General features: G+C 40.6%; 2 protein-coding genes across 9 annotated transcripts in view; one reads left to right on the forward strand and one right to left on the reverse strand.

The window, feature by feature from the left end:
- LOC134350454 (amino acid transporter heavy chain SLC3A1-like) overlaps positions 1 to 6,256 on the forward strand; it is a 32,267-nt gene extending 26,011 nt beyond the window's left edge. Inside the window, exons 8-10 of the mRNA XM_063055668.1 lie at positions 290 to 472; positions 1,250 to 1,372; positions 1,620 to 6,256. Coding sequence (XP_062911738.1) covers positions 290 to 472; positions 1,250 to 1,372; positions 1,620 to 2,057 — 744 coding nt within the window. The 3' untranslated portion in view covers positions 2,058 to 6,256. The remainder of the gene's footprint in view (positions 1 to 289; positions 473 to 1,249; positions 1,373 to 1,619) is intronic.
- Positions 6,257 to 6,292: 36 nt separating this feature from the next.
- prepl (prolyl endopeptidase like) overlaps positions 6,293 to 22,162 on the reverse strand; it is a 58,308-nt gene continuing 42,438 nt past the window's right edge. For 3 of the 8 annotated variants that reach the window (XM_063055662.1, XM_063055665.1, XM_063055667.1), the window contains exons 12-15: positions 20,689 to 20,826; positions 16,853 to 16,973; positions 8,866 to 8,954; positions 6,294 to 6,786 (exon numbers count right to left, since the gene is read on the reverse strand). In XM_063055662.1, coding sequence (XP_062911732.1) covers positions 6,736 to 6,786; positions 8,866 to 8,954; positions 16,853 to 16,973; positions 20,689 to 20,826 — 399 coding nt within the window. In that variant the 3' untranslated portion in view covers positions 6,294 to 6,735. Of the gene's footprint in view, positions 6,787 to 8,865; positions 8,955 to 9,912; positions 10,014 to 16,852; positions 16,974 to 20,688; positions 20,827 to 22,162 lie in introns of all 8 variants that reach the window. The other 5 variants (XR_010018892.1, XM_063055666.1, XM_063055664.1 and 2 more) reach the window with 5 other exon arrangements.

Genomic DNA, 22,162 nt, shown 5'->3' on the forward strand with positions numbered 1-22,162 from the left:
TTAACTATCTTACAATCCTCTGGCACCTTACCCGTGACTTAAGGATGTTTAATATCTCTGCTAGGGTCCCTGCAATCTCTGCACTTGGTCTTGCAGGGTCCAAGCGAATACATTGTCAGCCCCTGGGGATTTATGCACCCTAATATGCCTCAAGACAGCAAACACCACCTTCTCTGTAATCTATTCATTATGTTGCTGATGTACTGCCTCACTTCTTTAGCCTCTTGTGTCCTTCTCCCAAGTAATTAGATGCAAATCATCCATTTAAGATCTATTTAATACATTCTAGGTTGGAAATCATGACAATTCACGTATTGCTTCTCGTACGGGAGCAGCATATACTGCTGTTATTAATATGCTTCTGCTGACACTTCCTGGAACTCCCACTACATATTATGGGGAAGAACTGGGAATGGAGAATATTGTGGTATCTGAAGATGAGATTCAAGATCCTTCTGGGAAATTTGATCCTGTAAGTACTAACAATATCTTAATTTCATTAATCATTTAGGAAGTTATATCAATGACGCTTTACATCTAGGAACTGGAGTCATATATGATAAAGATTGCAACAGATCTGGAGGTTTTGGTAGCCTTCATCCAATTCTAGATAGCCAACTTATAAGCACTTAGCTACAAATAGGTAGCTAATTTATTTGGTTATGCTCTTTAAATTTTTTGATTTATAAGAGATGGAACATCAATTGTGTAATTTTAAATATCAGTGGTAACAAACTTTAAATCTAAAGTTTGCATCGAACCTGACAACTACACTAAACTTTCTAAGTTCTTAGAGTCATAGAGAAGTACAGCACTGAAACGGGCCCTTCGGCCCAGTTAGTCTGTGACGAACCATTTAAACTGCCTCCTCCCACTGGGACCAAAGCCCTCCATACCCCTGCTACTTATGTACGTATCCAAACTTCACTTTAACATTGAAACTGAGCTTGCATGCACCGCTTCTGTTGGCAGTTCATTCCACACACTCATTACCTTCTGACTGAAGATTCTCCTCATGTTCCCCTTAAACTTTTCACCTTTCACTCTTAACCCATGACCTCTGGTTATAGAAAATGGGTGACGATATTAGCTAGGACTGTGATATACCCTGAAATTTTTTGGCTTTCATTTCCTATTTACGAGAGAATCTACAAATCTAAGTGAGATTGGATAATATTTATAAATGTTTTTTTATATAGAAAAGGGTCTAAGATAATGAAGTAGCTGAAGTTCTATCCACTTGTTGCAGACAGCAAATCCAGATCGACAACGGTCACCAATGCAGTGGGACAGCACTGCCAATGCTGGCTTCAGCACAGCAAACAAAACTTGGCTGCCTGTCCATCCAAACTATATCACAGTAAACGTTGAAGTAAGTGAGACCAATCTTCATATTATTTATACTAAAGCCAATCATGTGATAGAAATACAGAACCTGAACTTTATTCCTGGAGTTTGAAGAATTTACATTTCTAAGATCAGAATTGAATAATTAAGAAAATATTACACAATAATCTACACTTTCAGTGTTATTAGTGTACTTGTGATTCATGCAGATTTATTAATTATGCTGCTCTAAACACTAACATGGAATATTTCTTATGGAATTATCTTGTCAGGTTGAAAAGGAAGAACAGAATTCCACGTTGACCCTCTACCGTAAACTTAGCTGTCTTCGGAAAGAACTGCCAATTCACAGGGGATGGATGTGTTACATTTTTAACGATGAAGATGTGTTTGCATATGTGAGAGAACTGGATGGTTTGGATTCTGTCTTCTTAATAGTGCTAAATTTTGGTAAAGCCTCAACTGTTAATCTGGGGAGCCAAGTCCCATATCTTCCTAAAGAAGCAACCGTAAGACTTGGTACTGACCTTAACAAAAGTGGTACTATAGTTCAGACAGCATCCTTAATGACTAGTGCTGGTGAAGGTCTTGTATTGGAATACAAAACAAATAATCCAGTCCACAGTAAAGCAGAATTCAAAGATAAGTGCTATATTTCACAGAAAGCATGTTATTTGAGTACAATTGGTTTACTGTACAAGAACTGCTGAGTTTTTAAAAAAAGTTTAGTAAATATTCTGTAGGTTAATCAAAAGTACTTGGCGTACAAGGAATAATGCATTACTTTATACAAAATTGACTTTGATTAATGAAAATAATTGAAACTTAAACTGTAAATTTTTCCTCAACTTGTTAAATTCTGCTGCAGCTTCTCACCTTGGTCTTCTATCTAATTCCCTTCTGGCTGAGCTTGTATGATAAACTCCAATCACACTAATATTAGTGCATTGTTCTAACAGATGAAATTGTTTTCCAATACAGGTCCAGGACCAGCTCCTGCAACCTCGGATCAATACCTTCATTTCCTATCTGTATACATTATTGCTACATAATTTTACGTACGTTTCAAATCATTCCCTGTTTCAGTTCCTTCAGTCTATTTTATTCCTCATTGAAATGAGACTAATCAAAAACAGTTATGTAATTGTTTGGTACTATAAACACGATGCACTATAATCATTCCATTCTTTCAAGTATTGTTGATTAACTTCCTTCAAAATATCTCTTTCACTATTTACTGTGACCTTCCCCTCAGTTTCACCCTTAACACATATCTTACAACAGACCCAACCAGTTCACCTCCACCACTACCCTTCTCCACCTGGTTGAACTGGTCTTCACCCTCAACAATTTCTCTTTTGGCTCCTCCTACTTTATCTAAACTCACTGCAGCCATGGGCACCCACAAAGGCCCCAGCTATGCCTGCACTTTCACTGGCTTCATGGAACAGTCTATATTCCAAGTCTTTCCAGGTAATGCTCCCCAAATATTCCTGTGCTACATTGCCGACTGCATTGGTGATGCTTCATGCACACATGCTGAGCTCGTCAAATTCATCAACTTTGCCTCCGACTTCTACCATGCCCTTAAATTCACTTGGTTCATTCCTGACACCTATCTCCCCTTTTTCAATTTTGTCACCATTTCCTGGAAGGCAAACTGTCAACTGACGTTTTTATAAACCCACCAATTCGCACAGTTATCTTGACCATACCTCTTCCCACCCTGTGTCCTGTAAAAATGCTTACTCCCTTTCCTCAGTTCCTTTGTCTCTGCCCCACCTGCTGCCAGCATGAGGCTTTCCTTTCCAGATGTCCTCCTTCACCGAACAGGGTTTTCCTTCCTCCACCATCTCCTCCATTTCCCAGACAATCACACTCATCCCATCTGCCCGCCGCCTTAACAGGGATAAAGTTCCTCTTGGGCTTACTTACCATCTCATGAGCTTCTGCATCCAATGTATCATTACCTGCAACTTCTGCCATATTCAGCGGAATCTGACCACTAAACACGTCTTTACCTTCCTTCTGGCTCTTATCCCTGCAAGTGGAGGAGATGATACACCTGCCCATTCACCTCCTCCCTCACCTATAGTCATTGCCCCAAACAGCCCTTCCAGATTAGGTAGTGTTTCACCTACAAATCTGTTGGGGTCCTCTACTCTATACTGTGCTACCAATATGGTCTCCTCTACATTGTACAATGTAGATTGGGAGATGCTTTGTCAAGTATCGTTGCTGCTTCTGCAAAAAAAGCAGGCTCTCCTGGTGGCCAACCATTTCAATTCCTAACCCATCCTGACATGTCAGTATATGGCCACCTCTATGGCCAAAATGAGGCCACTCTCAGGTTGGAGGAGCAACACCTCATATTCCGTCTAGAAAAAAAAAGAGATAGATTGGGCGAAAAACACAGAATATATAAAAACTACAGACTGAAAGTCTATAGTCCGAGTCCACATTCAAAATGTAGAAAACCTCGGCAACATTCTCCGTGCACAGCGGCAGGCTTTCCCCCCTGTGGTAGCATAGCAGAGCCACCCTCAGTGATCAAAACACAGGTAGCTGCTGCTCACTCTCCACACTTGCCTCGATGCCTCAACCTCCTTTGTGGCTTTAGTCAGCACACAATGGATTTATGTCCAGGGACTATCAAGGAATTGTCAGTTCCAGGTCAGAATAGCATGTGTCCTACATAAAATACTTGTAGATGGTGCCATTTCCATTTGCCTCCTGTGCATGGCCTAGGTAGTAAGTATGATGAATTAAGGAGATACTAGTGTAATGTATTTTATATACAGCACAAGGTTCATATTGCCCAGCCTTCTGGTGCTGGAGGGTGCAAATGTTCAGGATAGTACTAACCTAAAAGGCTGCTGTTTCCTGGGTTGTCTCATGGTTAAGATTCTTAAGTATAGTTAGAGCTGTGTTCACCAGGGAACTGAGATTATTCTATTGCACTTCTCAGGTCTGCTGCAGTATAAAGAAAAATTTTGAGGAGTCACTCACCATCACATACTCAGTTTCTGCCTGGCCCAGTCAATGTTTTGTTTGCTCGTAATTTTAATAGATTTTTCCCAAATAATAATGCATTGGTGATAATTCTTAAGCACTCCAGCCACACTTGAATGAGTATATCCACAGCTGACTGTATAAAGAGGAAAAAAACTGGGTCTTTGGAACAGATGTAAGGAGTTTTCTTGATCAGAACTGTATTGTACTTAATAAACAATCACTGAATGAATTTTTCATTTTACCACCTACTGATAAACAAAGTAAATCCAAATTTTAAAAATGATAGACTGTTTTTTGAAAGATGTAGTTAATAGAATTCACATTGAAAGACAGCTTCCCTTGAACAAAGGAATGTAAGTTAAGTTGCCCTTCATAGGTTTAGCTGTGTACACTGATGGGTTGCCTAATCTCCAAAGTTGTCAGTGAGCTAGTTATTTGATGTATTCTCTTCTCAAATCTCACACTTAGAGTTGCAGTTTTTAAGCCAAAGCGGTAGTTGCTTTACATAAACTATTGAATATAAAGGGTTCATGGTACAGAAGTTATAATCATATAAATCTAAATTTTGATAGCTCTATCTTGCTTTACCTGCAACTTTAGCCTTCCTAAGCATTATCTATTGGCCTGCAATATCTTAAAATCTGCAGTGTCTGCTGACATTTAAAGGTTGTAACTAGACAGAAGCGTAATTTTACCCTTGCCTATGAGGTTATCAGTTACCATTTAAATCTGAGTCACTTTGTGACTTTATTCTAAATTATCAAGTCTTGCTTTTGATTTTTAATCAATAAGCATCAAACCTTTATAACAGTTCCAGATCATATTTTAAACAAATTTGAACAATCATGAAATCTAAAGAATTTAAGGTCCTTCCAACAAGACTCTTTCAAGGTCACAGATTTGTCTTTTGACGTGAAGTACTTTGATTGGCTTGTGTGAACTTTTATGCTTCCAAATAACCTGATATTTTTTGTCTAAAAAGCATGCTGTCCCAAGTTATTAATGGCTTATGAAGTACATACATAGATTCAATCTTACTTAGTTTGCTTCCTACCCACTTTCTGTTGCACGGTATGTTAATTATACAGTACGGAATCTGGCTATTCAGCTCATTTCAGTGTATTCCTGGCAACCATGATCCATTCAAGCCTCTTTTTACTTAATCTAATTAACATTACCTTCCATACATTCCCTCAGATTCTTTAATTGTCTTGCTTTAAAGATTGCTACATATTTTGTTACTGTGGTAGTAAACATGACTTGGTACCATATTAGAGATTAAAGTACTTTCAGGATTTGGTATTTGATTTCTTGGACATTTCTAGCCTATAGTTTTGTTTCTCTCCACAAATGGAAGCACTCTGCCAAAATGTTTTCATGGATTTATAAATACACCCATCTCTTTTGCTGAAAACCAGTCTGTTCAACTTTCCTAAAAGTAATCTTGTTCTTCTGGTATCATCATAATTAACATTTTTGCTGTAAAATTTCCAAGTAAAATGCAAAATAAAAATGTAATTCTAAATATCAGCTATTATATATTTAAACTGAAAAATGCTATGTGTTTACAATCTGTTGAAGTTCTTCTGGAATCGATTAGGCTTTCTAATATGATGACATCTGGAAATTTGTATTAAAGTATTGTTTGTTATATCTTAGCTATTAAATCAAAAAAATGAATAACAGTGGTACCAGCAAAGATCTTAGCTGAATCCTACTTTCTACCCACTGCCACTTTGAGCACATTTTATTTTGAAAACTGCTTATCTGACTGGGAGCTGGAAGCATAGTCTATTAGTGGAATGATTGTTCATAACCTGATCAAACTGATTTGCCCTTTTGAAAGGAATTTGCAAAAGAGTAAGACCAATAAAAGTTGTACAATAAATCCTCCCTCTACTTGCCTCGTAACCTTTGTTCTTTAGGTTGGGTGTTTTATTAAATGTGCAAGCACATCATCAATCAGATGTGTGATGACAGATAAAAAAACTGCCAAAGATGACAGCACAGAACTTGGGTAATATTTACAGAAGGCTCTTCAATTTATTACAGAAATGTATTTAAACAATTTTCATGAAGGAAATGTAACAAAAGTCATCTTGGAATGAAAGGACACAAGAGATGGCACACAGGAGTGAATAAAAGGCATCAATATTGTCTTCATGTTTTACTTCAAATCTCAGATAAAACAAATGAAAATTAAGTTATAAATTTAAACTATACTACGTAAACTATATACCAATTCAATGTGCATTAAACAATTACTAATAACAAAAATAAACTCAAAATCCAGAAAAGGTAATCAGTCATCTCATATCTTGTTTATGTCTCCGACCGTATGCACTACAAAGAAAATACTCAATTACAAATTGCCTATGGATCAAGTTCCAGCTCCTTATATAGAAATGCGTAATGTCTGGCAACCTATAAAACAAAAGTAGAGTGACCTAATAAATAATTTTCATAAGTATATTTCAACTATATAGATATCACAGTTTAATTACAATTACAAAATTCTCCAAATTTTCCCAATGGGGTTAATTTCATATATTAAGATTCTTTAGAACAGATAAAGCAGAATCATCTAAATACAGGCACTGGATAATGTTTTAATGTCAAATTAAATCCAAAAAAGCTAAGCAATACAAGAAAATAATTATACTTGACTTCTCTTTGGAAACAAATGTTTCAGGTCTGATCCTCAATCAGTGTGGCGTTAATGAAGGCCTACTTAAAACAATGTGTTTCAGCAAAACATATTGCTTGAATTTTTTATGTGGTCGTCTATTTGTTACATTGACTTCTTATTCTTGACTTTTGCACACACAAAAAAAACCATTTATCCTGATTCACCAAACCCTTTTTTGACAAATAATTCACCTTTTCCTATTCATGAGATTCTCAGCTTTAGAAACATTTTTCTATCCCAGTTTTTCTTTAGAACTATTCAAGATTTAAAAATATCAAATGCTGTTGGAATCACACTTCAAATACCTATCCAATTCCCTTTTAATAGCTTTAACCCTTTCTGACACTGAATTTCAGTTTGTAAATGAGTGAAACAAATTTTTCCTGTATACCCTTGTACCTTTTGCTCAAAAATTGCTCCCTTTGATTGTTGAACCTTTTATTATCAGGCTACTATTGCCAATTCAGTCGTAATTTATGAAGATTATGGTTATAAATGAAAACTCCCTTTAGAATTGAAAATTAAAAGAAGCATTCAAGTTTTTACCCCAAATTATGAAATGTTTATGGAGATAACTGCCAAGAGCTTTTTTTTTTCTACTTGTCTGACAAATCAGCAACTAAGTGTTCGAGAAGTTTGAAAAAATGTTATAACTTATTTGCACAACTGTACAAATGCTGTGAACTTGTTTTGATTTGTTCGTGGCATCAAGTGGTCACACAACATGGAACCAGATCCATCAGCCCAACTCCTCCATGCGGCAAAGATGCCAATCTACTCCCATCCCTTGTCCTGCCTTTGATCCATAACCTCTGAATTTTTCCTACCTATGCATCTCTCCAAATGCTTTTTCAAAAAAAATGCTTTGATTGTATCCACCTCCAGCAGCACATTTGGCTGACACTCAGTGTGGAAAAAAAAATTCCACTTAATTTCCCCTTTAAATCTTAACCCTCTCATCTTAAACTTGTGCACACTAGATTTAGATTCCCATATCCTTGGATAATGACTATTTATCTAACCTATTTATGTCCCTCATAATTTTAAACCTATAATGTCATTACCTACAGTGTTTTCATTTGACAATCAGAAGGATATACATTTAATAAGAATTTTGAAAATGATATGGAGAAAAGCAGGGAACCAGGAGTTCCCAACCTGGGGGTCCACGGCATAAATAAGGTTGGGAACCCCTGCATGGAACTAAGATTGGAGTAGTGATAGTTGAATAGTAGGTAAATAGAGGCTGTGCAGATGAGAATAGATTTATCATTTATATATGTACATAATAAACCTTCTGCATCTATCTTGCATCCTTTGCCACAATTGAATAATGTCCTTGCAATAAATGAACGTTTGTATTTTCCCTTTTTTCAGCAGGTAATGTGAAGCAGTAGTACAATACTTCATGTAGTTTTTGGAGTCACGATATGTTATTTTCTACTAGAGTTGACTACGTACATGCTTACACCAGTATGGAAGCAAACGCAATTTTGCCATGGTTTGGAGGCTGTCAGTACACCGATATTAGAATAAACATTTTTTATTGTTCCAAACAAGCAAAGCTAGTGCTAACAGTAGATCTGTGAGAAAATGCTTAGTAGGTCAAAAAAATTTTTCAGATTGAGCAGAATTCTTTTAGTGCACCAAGCTCTAAATAAATGACCAGAACAATTTTACTCTAGGAATCTTAATGATTAAGTTTTTAAAATTACTGGATTTAGTCCCTTCTTTTTTAGATCTGAATAGTAAAAATAATTCTCATTGATCAGAAAGATGAAACACTTGTGGAGAGAAAACAAATAAAGACTTACTTCGTGCAATGATTGTTCCCAGTTGGATGGACCAAAATGATCATCTCCAGGTCGGATATCCAAAATGATGCTCGGTGATTCACCTTTGTCTGAAAACAATGTGGAGAAACAAATATCTCACTGCAACAATTGATTTAATAATATACTGCAGAAAAATTGATTTGTTCTAAATGATTTAATTTCAATTACAATTAACAATTCTGTTAAGCTACTTCATTACATTTACACTAAGTTTATTTGATTAGATTACCTTATTTGAATTTATCATATAGACTAGCTGAGATCAATATAATATTGCTATCTTAAAAAACTGAGGAAAAAAGTAGAAAATTTGAAAGATGTGTTTAGTTTCAGAACAGATTTGATCAGACAGAACTTGTGGTTTTCAAAATCAACACAACTTGGATGAGACCACTTGCTGTGTAGGTTAGATATTAAATTCAATCTATTACAAATAGGCTTCGTACCCAAACCTGTGCTGAAATGGGTTTGAAATAGGAGAACAAACAGGATCTTTGCTCGATGCAACTGTCCTCTGGGTAACCAAAATAGAGATTTGTTAACAATTTAATAACTTCATTGACTAGAAACCTATTTTGTATGTTTCTTGAATATATAATGAGATCAGAAGTTGCATGAGAGAGACCCTATGGAACAACTCAATTTTATTAACTATCAGTTATTGCAATCAGAGCGGAATTGGAGCTGAACTATCAGGAGCAGATGGAACAACAGATGGAATGGGAAGCTATTATGGCAGCATTACGTGAATATATCAGACAATCTATTTTGCTTTCATTCATATTTAAGCATCATTGGAATCAGTATGTAATATGCTAATAGATAACATACAAATGTAACTCAGTTTCTGACTGAACTACACCTTAAATGATTAATACAGATTAAGTGTTTTTGCATTTGACCATAAATATCCATTGAATACCAAATCTGATTAGCCCCAGTTAGTAATGTGAACACCAATCCCCTTGTAGTAGCAGGCTCCCAATGACTTTACTCCTTATGTGCTTAATGTGGTCCAGCTTTTACCTCAGCTGCCAATCCCACCATGACTCCAGTGACTTTCTTCTCTTCAAGTCAGTTACTAGCACCAGGAACCCTGAAGAAGTATTCATTAACTTTAGTGTACTCTAAAAGCAAAACAAACTGATTAAGGTAGGGCAGTAACCATTGTCTCTATAGGACCACAACAGCAGAATTAAGTCATTTGACCCATTGAGCCTGCTGCACCATTTCATCATGGCTGATCCAATCCTTCTCTCATCCCCAATCTCCTGCCTTTTCCCTGTATCTCTTCATACCCTGACCAATCAATAATCTATCAACCTTTGCCTTAAATATACATAAAGACTTGGCCTCCACCACTTCCTGTGGCAAAGAATTCCAGATTCACCACTCCCTGGCCAAAGAAATTGCTTGTCTCCGTGTGACGAGGTCCTGAATTACCCTTATGAACTGTGCTTTTGGAAAGAAAGAAAGAGAGAGAGAGAGCGAGAGAGAGGTGTCCAACACAGACACCTTATTGAAAGAGAGGCAAAGACTGCTTTGAGATAGTGTTATGGTTTTTCTGCAGCATGCTTACACTTTTGCAAGGACACTAGCAGCTTCCAAGTTCTTACGGTGAGATAAATAGAAGGTCAGCTGTTAGACCAGGAGACACATGGTTTTGGACACTGAATGAGCTTTGTTGTGCCCACAGAAAAGGTGGGTTTTGGAGGATCAATCGGGAGGATCAATCAGTGGCTCTCGCAGTCTGAAAAGGGTGTGACTGGTGGGGAGTTATTCGTGTGTCCAACCCTCACCTGGGTTGATAATCCCACCACAGAAGAAGGGTCCCCTTTGTTGTGGTCACAGTCAGTGACTTCTAAAGGATTTCGGAGGACAACGGGAAAATTGACGGCATTAGCTCACCTGAAGACTCAAATCTGTCCCTCTCTCTCCATCACTACTCAACTTAATATCACGAACTGAACTGAACTTTACTCACCTTTGTAAGACTATCTATTTACCCCTAACTCGAAGAAGCTTGGTTTTCATATATTTCCACACACACACATATATTTTATATATATATATATATATATATACATACACACACACACACACATTTATATATGTATGTATGTATATATCTATATATACATTATACACACACACACATATATATATATATATTAAAAAAATCATTGCTAACTTGCTTTATATATCTGATATTTATATTACTGCATTGTGTAGTTACTAATAAATACCATTAGCTAATAGCAATACTGGACTCCAAAGTGTTTTCCATTTCTGCTGGTTCTTTAACCCATCACAGGGTACGTGACACCGTTCTAAAAGGACCCCCCCCTATACTGAGGTTGTCCTCTGGTCTTACACTCTCCCACCATAGGAAATATCCTCTCTACATCCAGTCTATCAAGGCCTTTCACGATTCAATAGGTTTCAATGAAGTCACCCCTCATTCTTCTGAATTCTAAAGAAAACAAGCCCATGGCCATCAAGCGCTCTTCATATGATGAGCCATTCAATCCTGGAATCATTTTCATCAGCTTCCTTTGAACTTTCTCCAGCTTCAGCACATCCCTTCTAAGATAAGGAGCCCAAAACTGCTCATAATACTCTAAGTGAGGCTGCACTAGAGCTTTATAAAGTTTCAACATTACATCCTTGCTTTTATGTTCTAGTCCTCTTGAAATGAATGCTGACATTGCATTTGCCTTCCTCATCACAGGCCTAACCTGCAAGTTAACCTTTAGGTAGTCCTGCACAAGAACTCCCAAGTCCCTTTGCATCTCAGTTTTTTGTATTTTCTCTCCATTTAGAAATTTTCTCTCACACTTATTTCTACTACCAAAATGCATGACCACACACTTCCAACACTGTATTCCATCTGCCACCTCTTTGTCCATTCTCATCAGTCTCAGTCCTTTTGCAGCCTACTTCCTCAAAATTACTTGCCCCTCTACCTATCTTCATATTGTCTACAAACTTTGCAACAAAGCCGATTTTGTCATCCAAATCATTGACGTATAATATAAAAACTATTAGTTCCACACAGACCCCTCGTCATTGAAAGCCAACCAGAAAAGGCTCCCATTATTCCCACTCTTTACCTCCTGCCCATCAGCCACTGCTTTATCTGTGATAGAATCCTTCCTGTAATACCATATCTTGAGGCATTTGAGAAGCTCTCACAAGGAAGCCTGGTCTGGAAGCTCGAGGGAAATAGGGTATATTGTAAGGCCAGCTAACTAATTGGATCCTGAACTGAACCAGTGATAGGAGGCAGGAGATACTAATGGGAGGATGTCTTTCTGATGGGAAGCCCATGACCAGCAGTATATTTCAGAGATAAGTGCTAGGATCCTTTCTTCATGATTTCAATTCACAACTTGAACGTGAATGTAGGAGGTATTATTAATAAATTTGTAGATGGCATAAAAGTTGGTGATGTTGTGGATAGCAAGGAAGGTTGTCCAAAGCTACAGCAGATTATGCGTCAGAAGGAAAGTTGGGCAGAACACTGGCAGATGGAATTTAATCCAGAGGCAATGCATTGTGGGAAATTTGTTCATTTTATTTATTTATTTCGAGATACACCATGGAACAGGCCCTTCTCTGCACCGTCTAGTACCCACTGATTTAATCCTAGTCTAATCATGGGACAATTTACAATGACCAATTAATCTACTAAATAGTACATCTGTGGATTGTGGGAGGAAACTGGAGCACCTGGAGTAAACCCATGCACACATGGGAAGGAATGTACAAACTTGCTTATAGCAGACGCCAGAATTGAACTCTTGATGCCCCGAGCTGTAATAGCATCGTGCTAACTGCTACACGACTGTGGTGCCTCAGACAGGACACACACAGTAAATGGCAGGGAACTATGGAATGTAAGTGAAGAAAGGCATATTTTGGGAGTACATGTCCACAGTTCCCTGAAAATGACAATAAGATGGTGAAGGAGAAATACAGCTTGCTTGCCGTTAAAGATAAAGCATTGTGGTAAACCATATATATGTTGTAACTGGGTTAACTGTCTGGACGCACCCCTCTGCTGACTGCCCCTGTGGTTCCTCCCACAGATTCCTGTATAAAGGTGATTTCGCCTTGCCCCTCCCCCTTAGTCCGGGGGCAGACACTCAGCATGGAGGTCGTATGGTACAGTGAATAAAAGCCTTTCAGTATTTTACCCAACTTCAGTCTTTTGGAGTTACTGAAGGGGCTTCAATTTTATTCGCTGTACAATACGACCTCCATGTTGAGTGTCTGCCCCCGGACTGAGGGGGAGGGGCAAGGAGGAATCACCTTTATTCAGGAATCTGTGGGAGGAGACACAGGGGCAGTCAGCAGAGGGGCGTGTCCAGACAGTTAACCCAGTTACAACATATATATGGTTTACCACATTCACCCCTCCTTTTTTTTTAAAAAAAAGAGTCCCACAGGGTGAAGTGACTGACAATATTTAAAACAAGTATATTTACAGGTCAACTCTATCAGGTGATCGAGTCCATCGCTGTGATCTACGTAGCACCGGTGGTGATTGCATCGGCAACGGCGGTTGTGCAATGGGTCTCTAACTACGCAGACAAGGCCCGCCCCCGGTCAAATCCACCACATTCACCCTCTCAGCCGAGGCCCGCGCGGCCTTCAGCTGCATAAAAGGGGACGTTGCCAAAGCAGCAATGCATGCGGTGGATGAGGCCATTCCCTTCCAATAGAGAGTGACGCCTCCGACTTTGCGCTGGCTGCTACCCTCAACCAGGCGGGAAGACCGGTGGCGTTCTTCTCCCGTACCCTTCAAGGCCCTGAAATTCGGCACTCTGCGGTGGAGAAAGAGGCCCAGGCCATAGTGGAAGCTATAAGGCACTGGAGGCACTATCTCGCCAGCAAAAGGTTCACCCTGCTGACTGACCAGCGCTCAGTCGCTTTCATGTTTAATAACCAACAGCAGGGCAAAATCAAAAATGATAAAATTCTGAGGTGGAGAATCGACCTCTCCACCTACAACTATGACATCACGTATAGGCCTGGGAAGCTCAATGAGCCCTCCGATGCCCGAGCCCAGGGAACATGCGCCAGCGTGCAGATTGACCGGCTATACGCCTTACATGTAGATCTTTGCCACCCGGGGGTCACCCGGCTTTTCCACTTCGTGAAAGCCCAGAACCTGCCTTACTCCCTTGAGGAGATCAGGACGATGACCAGGGACTGCCAAGTCTGCGCAGAGTGCAAACCGCACTTCTACCGACCCAAAAAGGCACAACTCATCAAGGCCACCCGCCCCTTTGAGCGACTGAGTGTTGACTTTAAGGGCCCCCTTCCCTCCACTGACCGCAATGTGTACTTTCTTAACATTATCTACGAGTACTTGCGGTTCCCCTTCGCCATCCCCTGCCCCGACACCACTACCACATCAGTTATAAAAGCCCTGCGCAAGCTCTTCACTCTGTTCGGAAACCCATGCTATATCCACAGTGACAGAGGGTCCTCGTTTATGAGTGACGAGCTGCGCCAATACCTACTGGCTAGGGGAATTGCAACCAGTAGGACCACGAGCTGTAATCCCCGGGGGAATGGATAGGTGGAGAAGGAGAATGGCACGGTGTGGAAAGCCACACTCTTAGCCCTCAGGTCAAAGGGACTGCCGGTCTCCCACTGGCAGGAGGTCCTTCCCAAGGCACTCCACTCCATCCGCTCCCTGTTATGCACAGCCACCAATGCCACCCCTCATGAGCGGCTCTTTTCTTTTCCCAGAAAGTCGACCTCTGGGTCCACCCTACCAACTTGGCTGACGTCCCCGGGGCCAGTGCTGCTCCGGAAACATGCGAGGAGCAATAAATACTCCCCGACGGTCGAGAGGGTTCACTTACTTCATGCGAACCCCCAGTACGCCTATGTGGTTTTACCTGATGGGCGGGAGGACACGGTCTCCATCCACGACCTGGCGCCCACAGGAGTACCGGGCCCCTACCCTGAACACTCCGTGGTGACTATTGACCCCATAACCACCAATGTATGTACCCACGAGTCACCGCACACTCCAAGCCCTACACAGACACCACACGACACTCCCATACCGGGCGCGACGCACACGCACGAGAGATTAACAACGCCTAACGTGCTGGCACCTCAAGTCAGGCCGGAGCCAGCACAACCGCCATCACCGGTGCTACGTAGGTCACAGCGATGGACTCGACCGCCTGATAGACTTAACCTGTAAATATACTTTTTCTAAATATTGTCAGTCACTTCACCCCGCGGGACTCTTTTTTAAAAAAAGGAGGGGTGAATGTGGTAAACCATATATATGTTGTAACTGGGTTAACTGTCTGGACATGCCCCTCTGCTGACTGCCCCGTGGCTCCTCCCACAGAGTCCTGTATGTTTCGCCTTGCCCCTCCCCCTCAGTCCGGGGGCAGACACTTACCGTGGAGGTCGTATTGTACAGCGAATAAAAGTCTTTCAGTATTTTACCAAACCTCAATCTTTTGGAGTTATTGAAGGTGCTTCAAGCATACAATATAAAACCTGTGACATCATGCTGTAACTTTACAAATTACTGATTAGACTACATTTAGAGAATTGTGTGCAGTTCTGCTTGCCCCCTGGAGCTAAGGATGTGGAGGGGTGATCTGACTGATTACATTAGGAATAGATCAGGCAAAAAGCAAACTGGTCGAGGAATTCAGCAAGTCATTCAAGTGTTATCTGTGGAGGTAAGGAGTTTTAAATGGGATTTAAGTGGAAAGTTTTTTTAAACCAGAGTGATTTATATATGGAATTTGCTGTTAGATGAGGTGGCAGAGTCTGATACAATCACAATGTTTAAGAGACATTGCACTACTTTTTCACCCAGAGGGTGGTCAGTATATGTTATAAACAGCCAGAAGTGGTTGAGGCAGGTACGTTAACATTTAAAAAGGCACAGGGACAGGTACATGGATAGGGAAGTTTAGAGGGATATGGACCAAACACAGGCAAGTGGGCCTTTCTTAGATGGGGATTTTGGCCAGCATGGACTAGGTGGGCCAGATGGCCTATTTCTGTGCTGTATAAATATTTTAGACAGATGTTTGATTGGACAAGGTTTAAAGGATACAGATACAGTACAATAGAATCAGTGCAGATAGGCAAAAAGGCCAACATGGAAAGATAGGCCATAGGCCTATGTGTTTCACAACTCTGACATTACTTTTCCCCCTCAGTTCCAATGTCTTCTCACTAGAGTATAGATCAATGTGGGGAGATCATATTGGAGCACAGTGTTCTGAAGGGGACTGCCATGGTGGATGCGAAGAAAATGTTTCCCTTGGCTGAGGCAATTAGAATTAGCGGGCGTAGTTTCAGAATAAGGGATCGCCAGATGGAGATGAGAAGGAATTTCTTCTCTCAGGGAATTATGGCTTTTTGTAATTTTCAACCCAGCAGCAGTGTAGGTGGACAATAAGAGATATCAGGGGCAAGGCCATGACTTTGGGGGAAGAGAGCTGGAATGTGGTGTTGAGGCTACGGTTGGCTCACTTATGAACTTACTGAATGGTGAAGCACCTTGATGGGCTGGTTGGCCTACCCTGCCTCTATTTTTTTAACTCTAGTTTTACTGACTCCGGATATTATTGCAGAATTGCCTTAGTTACAGACAAGTAAGATATTAGGTGGTGAATGTTAATGAGTTCTTCACCACTTAAAGACTACATGAACTTTCACTGATATGATCTGCAACATGAGAGCACAAATTCCTGACGTTGCCGTCCCAGTTGGTAGTGTAACCAATAGCTCACAACCAGTGATATCCCAATGATCATGCAGTTGCCCATACGTTGATTCCACACAAAGTATACTATTGGGAAAGTCCTGTATAAGTGCAGGTTGTTATAGCTATCTGGTGGGCACGTGCACTATATAACCAGCAGAAACAACCTAAAGGCATGGCTGACATGTTGGTAGCCGCACTCACCTGTTGTAATACACTTATTATCGGCCACAGCATTTCGTAGTTTGTTTGTATATTTTAACAAGCCAGACAGTGGTACACGCTGATCACCTTGGTAAGCTGTGATGAATACAGAGGGATAATTCTGTAAAAAAAAAGTCAAGCAAAAGACTTAACTTCGAAATATATATGTACACAAACAACTGGGTGTCAGGCAGTTCATTGCAAAGCCTTGACCCCCAAACACCAAAAAAAATTACTAGCTGTGAAAGTTATGAGGCATTTTAATAATTCTTACATACCTAATTTACAAACTTAGTTTTATTAAAAACTTATTTTCACAATAATATTTACTTCTGATTTACTTCAAAAGTAAAACTGAGCATGCACGGGAACGTTTAAAATAATTGCACAGTAATACGCAAGGACAATGGTATGTTGCTATGACAGGCCTTCACTGTTGTACAAAGAGTAGTACAGGTGTCCCCGGCTTTTCAAATATTCGCTTTACGAAACCTCACTGTTACAAAAGACCTACATTAGTATCCCGTTTTCGCTTTCAGAAGGTGTTTTCACTGTTACAAAAAAAAAGCAGCGTGCGATAAAAAATCAGCGTGCGACAAAAGGCAGCACGCGCCCCGAGCAGCCGCTCTCCCCCGGATTCGGAACTGCATTCTAGCCGACATTGCTTAAACACATGCCTGTGAGCAGCCATTTGCAAGATGAGTTCTAAGGTATCGGAAAAGCCTAGAAGAGCTCGTAAGGGTGTTACACTTAGCGTAAAACTAGACATAATTAAACGTTTCAGTAAGGACAATGTGAGTTTGGCTTGTGGAAGCTGACGAACATGATGTTGAAGAGGTTTTGGCATCCCATGACCAAGAACTGACAGATGAAGAGCTGATGCAATTGGAAGAAAAAAGGATAACAATCGAAACCAAATGAGTAATGATAAAGTACGACTTTAATTTTGAAAGGGTACGTCGGTTTAGGGGATATTTGCAGGATGGTTTGAGTCCTTACAAAGAACTGTGTGATAGAAAAATGCGCGAGGCTCAGCAGTCAAGCAAGCCTTCCACATCAGCCACAGCAGACGACAAACCTCGACCTTCGACATCGAAGCCGGCAGAAATAGAAGAAGATGAGCTGCCTGCTCTAATGTAAACAGACGATGACGAGATGACACCCCAGTGTCCCACCACCCCAATCCCCAGGCCACGGACAGATACCGATTCACGGAAAATGCAACGGTAGCCGGGAGGCACACAGCACATCTTTAAGAAAAAAGCCGAAATAAACATGCTAATTAATTAGGTGCTGCCAACAAGTAATTTTCGGCCCAGATCAGAGACGACACAATCGGAAATCGGCACTGATCTGGGCTGACAATTACGTGCCGGGCGGCACCTAATTAATTAGCATGTTTGTTTCGGCTTTTTTCAAGATGTGCTGTGTGCCTCCCGGCTACCGCTGGATCCCTGCATGCTTCGCGGCAATGTATCACTCGGTGGCCTGGAGGGTGGGGGCCACTGCACCACCCAGCCTGCAACGACTCAGTCTAACACACCATCATCAGTGTGCTCGGTGCTGAACCAATTCCGGTAAGTGATACTACACTGTACATACATTATTTCTACTTTATATAGCCTGTGTATTTTAATGTGTTATGATTTGGCAGCTTCATAGCTTAAAGGTTACTGGAGAGCACTTGCGCCGTATTTTTGCCAACAGCACTTGTGTGAGATTTTCTGCTGACGGTGCTTGTGTGAGATTATCGCTACAGAGAACAGTTCAGTAATGATTGTGGAAAAGTATTTCTACTTTATATAGGCTGTGTATTTATCATATCATTTCAGCTTTTAGTATATGCTACTGTTATTTTAGGTTTTATGTGTTATTTGGCATAATTTGGTAGGTTATTTTTGGGTCTGCGAACGCTCACAAAATTTTCCCATATAAATAAATGATAATTGCTTCTTCGCTTTATGACATGTCGGCTTACGAACCATTTCATAGGAATGTTCTACCTTCGGATGGCGGGGGAAACCTGTATTAGATATTTCAACCCTGGGGTCAACCAGTCATCTGCTCTAATCATTTTATAAACTTTTATCACGTCTCCCCTCAGCTACTGCTGCTCCATGGAAGACAACACCCGTTTCCACCCCCCCCCCCAACATGCCTTCTAACCCAGGCAGCATCCACGTATGCATCTTTTAAACAATGCTACTAGTTCTAGCTTCCAATACAAACAGGATACAGAAAGGTTCAGTATGTATTCTCCAATTCTATCAGGTATGGGTTTATTTGGAACAGTCATTAAATCCTACGGTATGAGAGAGCTATATCCAAACACCCAAGATGAAAACACTTTAGCTGAACAGTGCACCTATGCTCAGAAATGGACATCTTTCCACTATCAGGTCCAGTGCCATTGAACGTATTTCCATCAAATGAATTTTGTTTTTCCACCTGGAGAACAATATTACTGCTGGAAGCAAAATAATTCCATATAACAGATTAATTATAGAACAATACAGCACAGAAATGCACCATTCGGCTTATGATATTGCACCAAAATGATCAAGCTAATAATGCCCAATTAATCTTTTCTGCCTTCACATGATCCATTTCCCTCCATTCTTTCCCCAAGAGCCTCTTGAAACATCCCTATTATACCTGCCTTCAGCACCAACCCTGACAGCATATTCCAGGTACTCACCATTCTGTAAAACAAAAATTGCCCTGCACATATCCTTTGGACTTAGCTCCCTCTCACATAAAATGCATGCTCTTTAGTATTTCGACACTAGGATAAAGACCCCAGTCATCTGTTCTATCTATGCCTCTAATCATTTTAAACTTCTATCAGGTCTCCACTCAGCCTCTATTACTCCAAAGAAAACAACCCTGTTCCCCCCCCACCCCACATCTCCTTATAGTACGTGACTTCTAATCCAGTCAGCATTCTGATAACCTCTTCTGCACCCTCTCGAAGGCCTCTGCATCCTCTAATGGGAGTGAATAGAATTAAATGTAATACTCCAGCTGTGGCCCAACCAGAGTTTTATAGTTACAAGACAACTTCCTGACTTCTAAACAGAGTACCTTATCTAACAAAGGCAAGCATGCCATATAGCACCTTTTCCACTCCATCAGCCACTTTCAGTAGCTATGGATTTGGATACAAAATCCACCTATACAGTATATCCACAATATACTGTTTGTGCTCTTAACTGTGTACTTTGTCTTTACATTTTGTTTTCCAAAGTGTAACACCTTCTCTTTGCCTGGATTAAACTCTGCTGTTTCTCAGAATCAGAATCAGGTTTATTATCACCGGTATGTGACGTGAAATTTATTGACTTAGCAGCAGATCAATGTAATACATAATCTAGCAGAGAAAAAAAATATAACAAACATGTAACATACATCAAAGTTGCTGGTGAACGCAGCAGGCCAAGCAGCATCTATAGGAAGAGGCGCAGTCGACGTTTCAGGCCGAGACCCTTCGTCAGGACTAACTGAAGGAAGAGTGAGCCTCCAACCTGATGGCATGAACATTGACTTCTCTAACTTCCGCTAGGCCCCACCTCCCCCTCATACCCCAGCTGTTACTCATTTTTATGCACACATTCTTTCTCTCACTCTCCTTTTTCTCCCTCTGTCCCTCTGAATATACCTCTTGCCCATCCTCTGGGTCACCCCCCCCCCGTCTTTCTTCCCGGAGCTCCTGTCCCATGATCCTCTCGTATCCCCTTTTGCCTATCACCTGTCCAGCTCTCGGCTCTATCCCTCCCCCTCCTGTCTTCTCCTATCATTTTGCATCTCCCCCTCCCGCTTTCAAATCCCTTACTCACTCTTCCTTCAGTTAGTCCTGACGAAGGGTCTCGGCCTGAAACGTCGACTGCGCCTCTTCCTATAGATGCTGCTTGGCCTGCTGCGTTCACCAGCAACTTTGATGTATGTTGCTTGAATTTCCAGCATCTGCAGAATTCCTGTTGTTTGCGTAACAAACATGTAAATCAATTACGTATATTGAATTGATTTAAAAATGTGAAAAAACAGAAATACTGTATATTAAAAAAGTTAAAATAAGAATAATAAGTAAATCAATTACAGTATACATATATTGAATAGATTAAAAATCATGCATATATCAGAAATAATATATTAAAAAAGTGAGGTAGTGTAGTAAGATTCAATGTCCATTTAGGAATCAGATGGCAGAGGGGAAGAAGCTGTTCCTGAATTGCTGAGTGTGTGCCTTCAGGCTTCTGTATCTCCTCCCTGATGGTAACAGTGAGAAAAGGGCATAACCTGGGTGCTGGAGGTCTTTAATAATGGATGCTGCCTTTCTGAGACATCGCTCCCTAAAGATGTCCTGGGTACTTTGTAGGCTAGTAACCAAGATGAAGCCGACTAAATTTACAACCTTCTGCAGCTTCTTTCGGCCCTGTGCAATAGCCCCTCCATACCAGACAGTGATGCAGCCTATCAGAATGCTCTCCATGGTACAACTATAGAAGTTTGAGTGTATTTGTTGACATGCCAAATCTCTCCAAACCCCTAATGAAATATAGCTGCTGTCTTGCCTTCTTTATAACTACATCGATATGTTGGAATCAGGTTAGATCCTCAGAGATCTTGTCACACAGGAACTTGAAGCTGCTCACTCTCTCCACTTCTGATTCCCCCTATGAGGATAGGTATGTGTTCCTTCGTCTTATCCTTCCTGAAGTCCACAATCGGCTCTTTCATCTTACTGACGTTGAGTGCCAGGTTGTTGCTGCGGCACCACTCCACTAGTTGGCATATCTCACTCCTGTACGCCTTCTCATTACCACCTGAGATTCTACCAGATTCTTTTCCCATACTTGCAAATGATCTACATCCTTTGTAGATCCTTTTACAATCTTCTACACTATCACAATGCACCAATCTTTGTGTCATCAGAAAATATTGCTAACCCACTCATTCATGATTTTATTAAAGTCATAAACAGCAGGAGGTCCCAGTACAGATCCCTTCTGAACACCACCATTCACGGACATCAGCTAGAATAAAACCTATTGACCACTAAGCTGTCTTCTATGGGCCAGTCAATTCTGAATCCAAATGACCATCACCATGGATCCCATCCATTCTAATATTCTGGATGAGCCTACCATGAACCACCTTGTCGAATCCTAACTAAAACAATATCAAGGATATCAAAAGACAATTTAAACTTTCCCTGGTCATTTGCGGATAGCCATCTATTGTATCCCTGCCAGACTTTCAGTTTGCGCTATGCCTAGTAGAAAGTAAGTCAAGTCTACTCAGTTCACAAAA

Source organism: Mobula hypostoma, chromosome 8, assembly GCF_963921235.1.
Source record: "Mobula hypostoma chromosome 8, sMobHyp1.1, whole genome shotgun sequence".
Lineage (NCBI taxonomy): Eukaryota > Metazoa > Chordata > Chondrichthyes > Myliobatiformes > Myliobatidae > Mobula > Mobula hypostoma.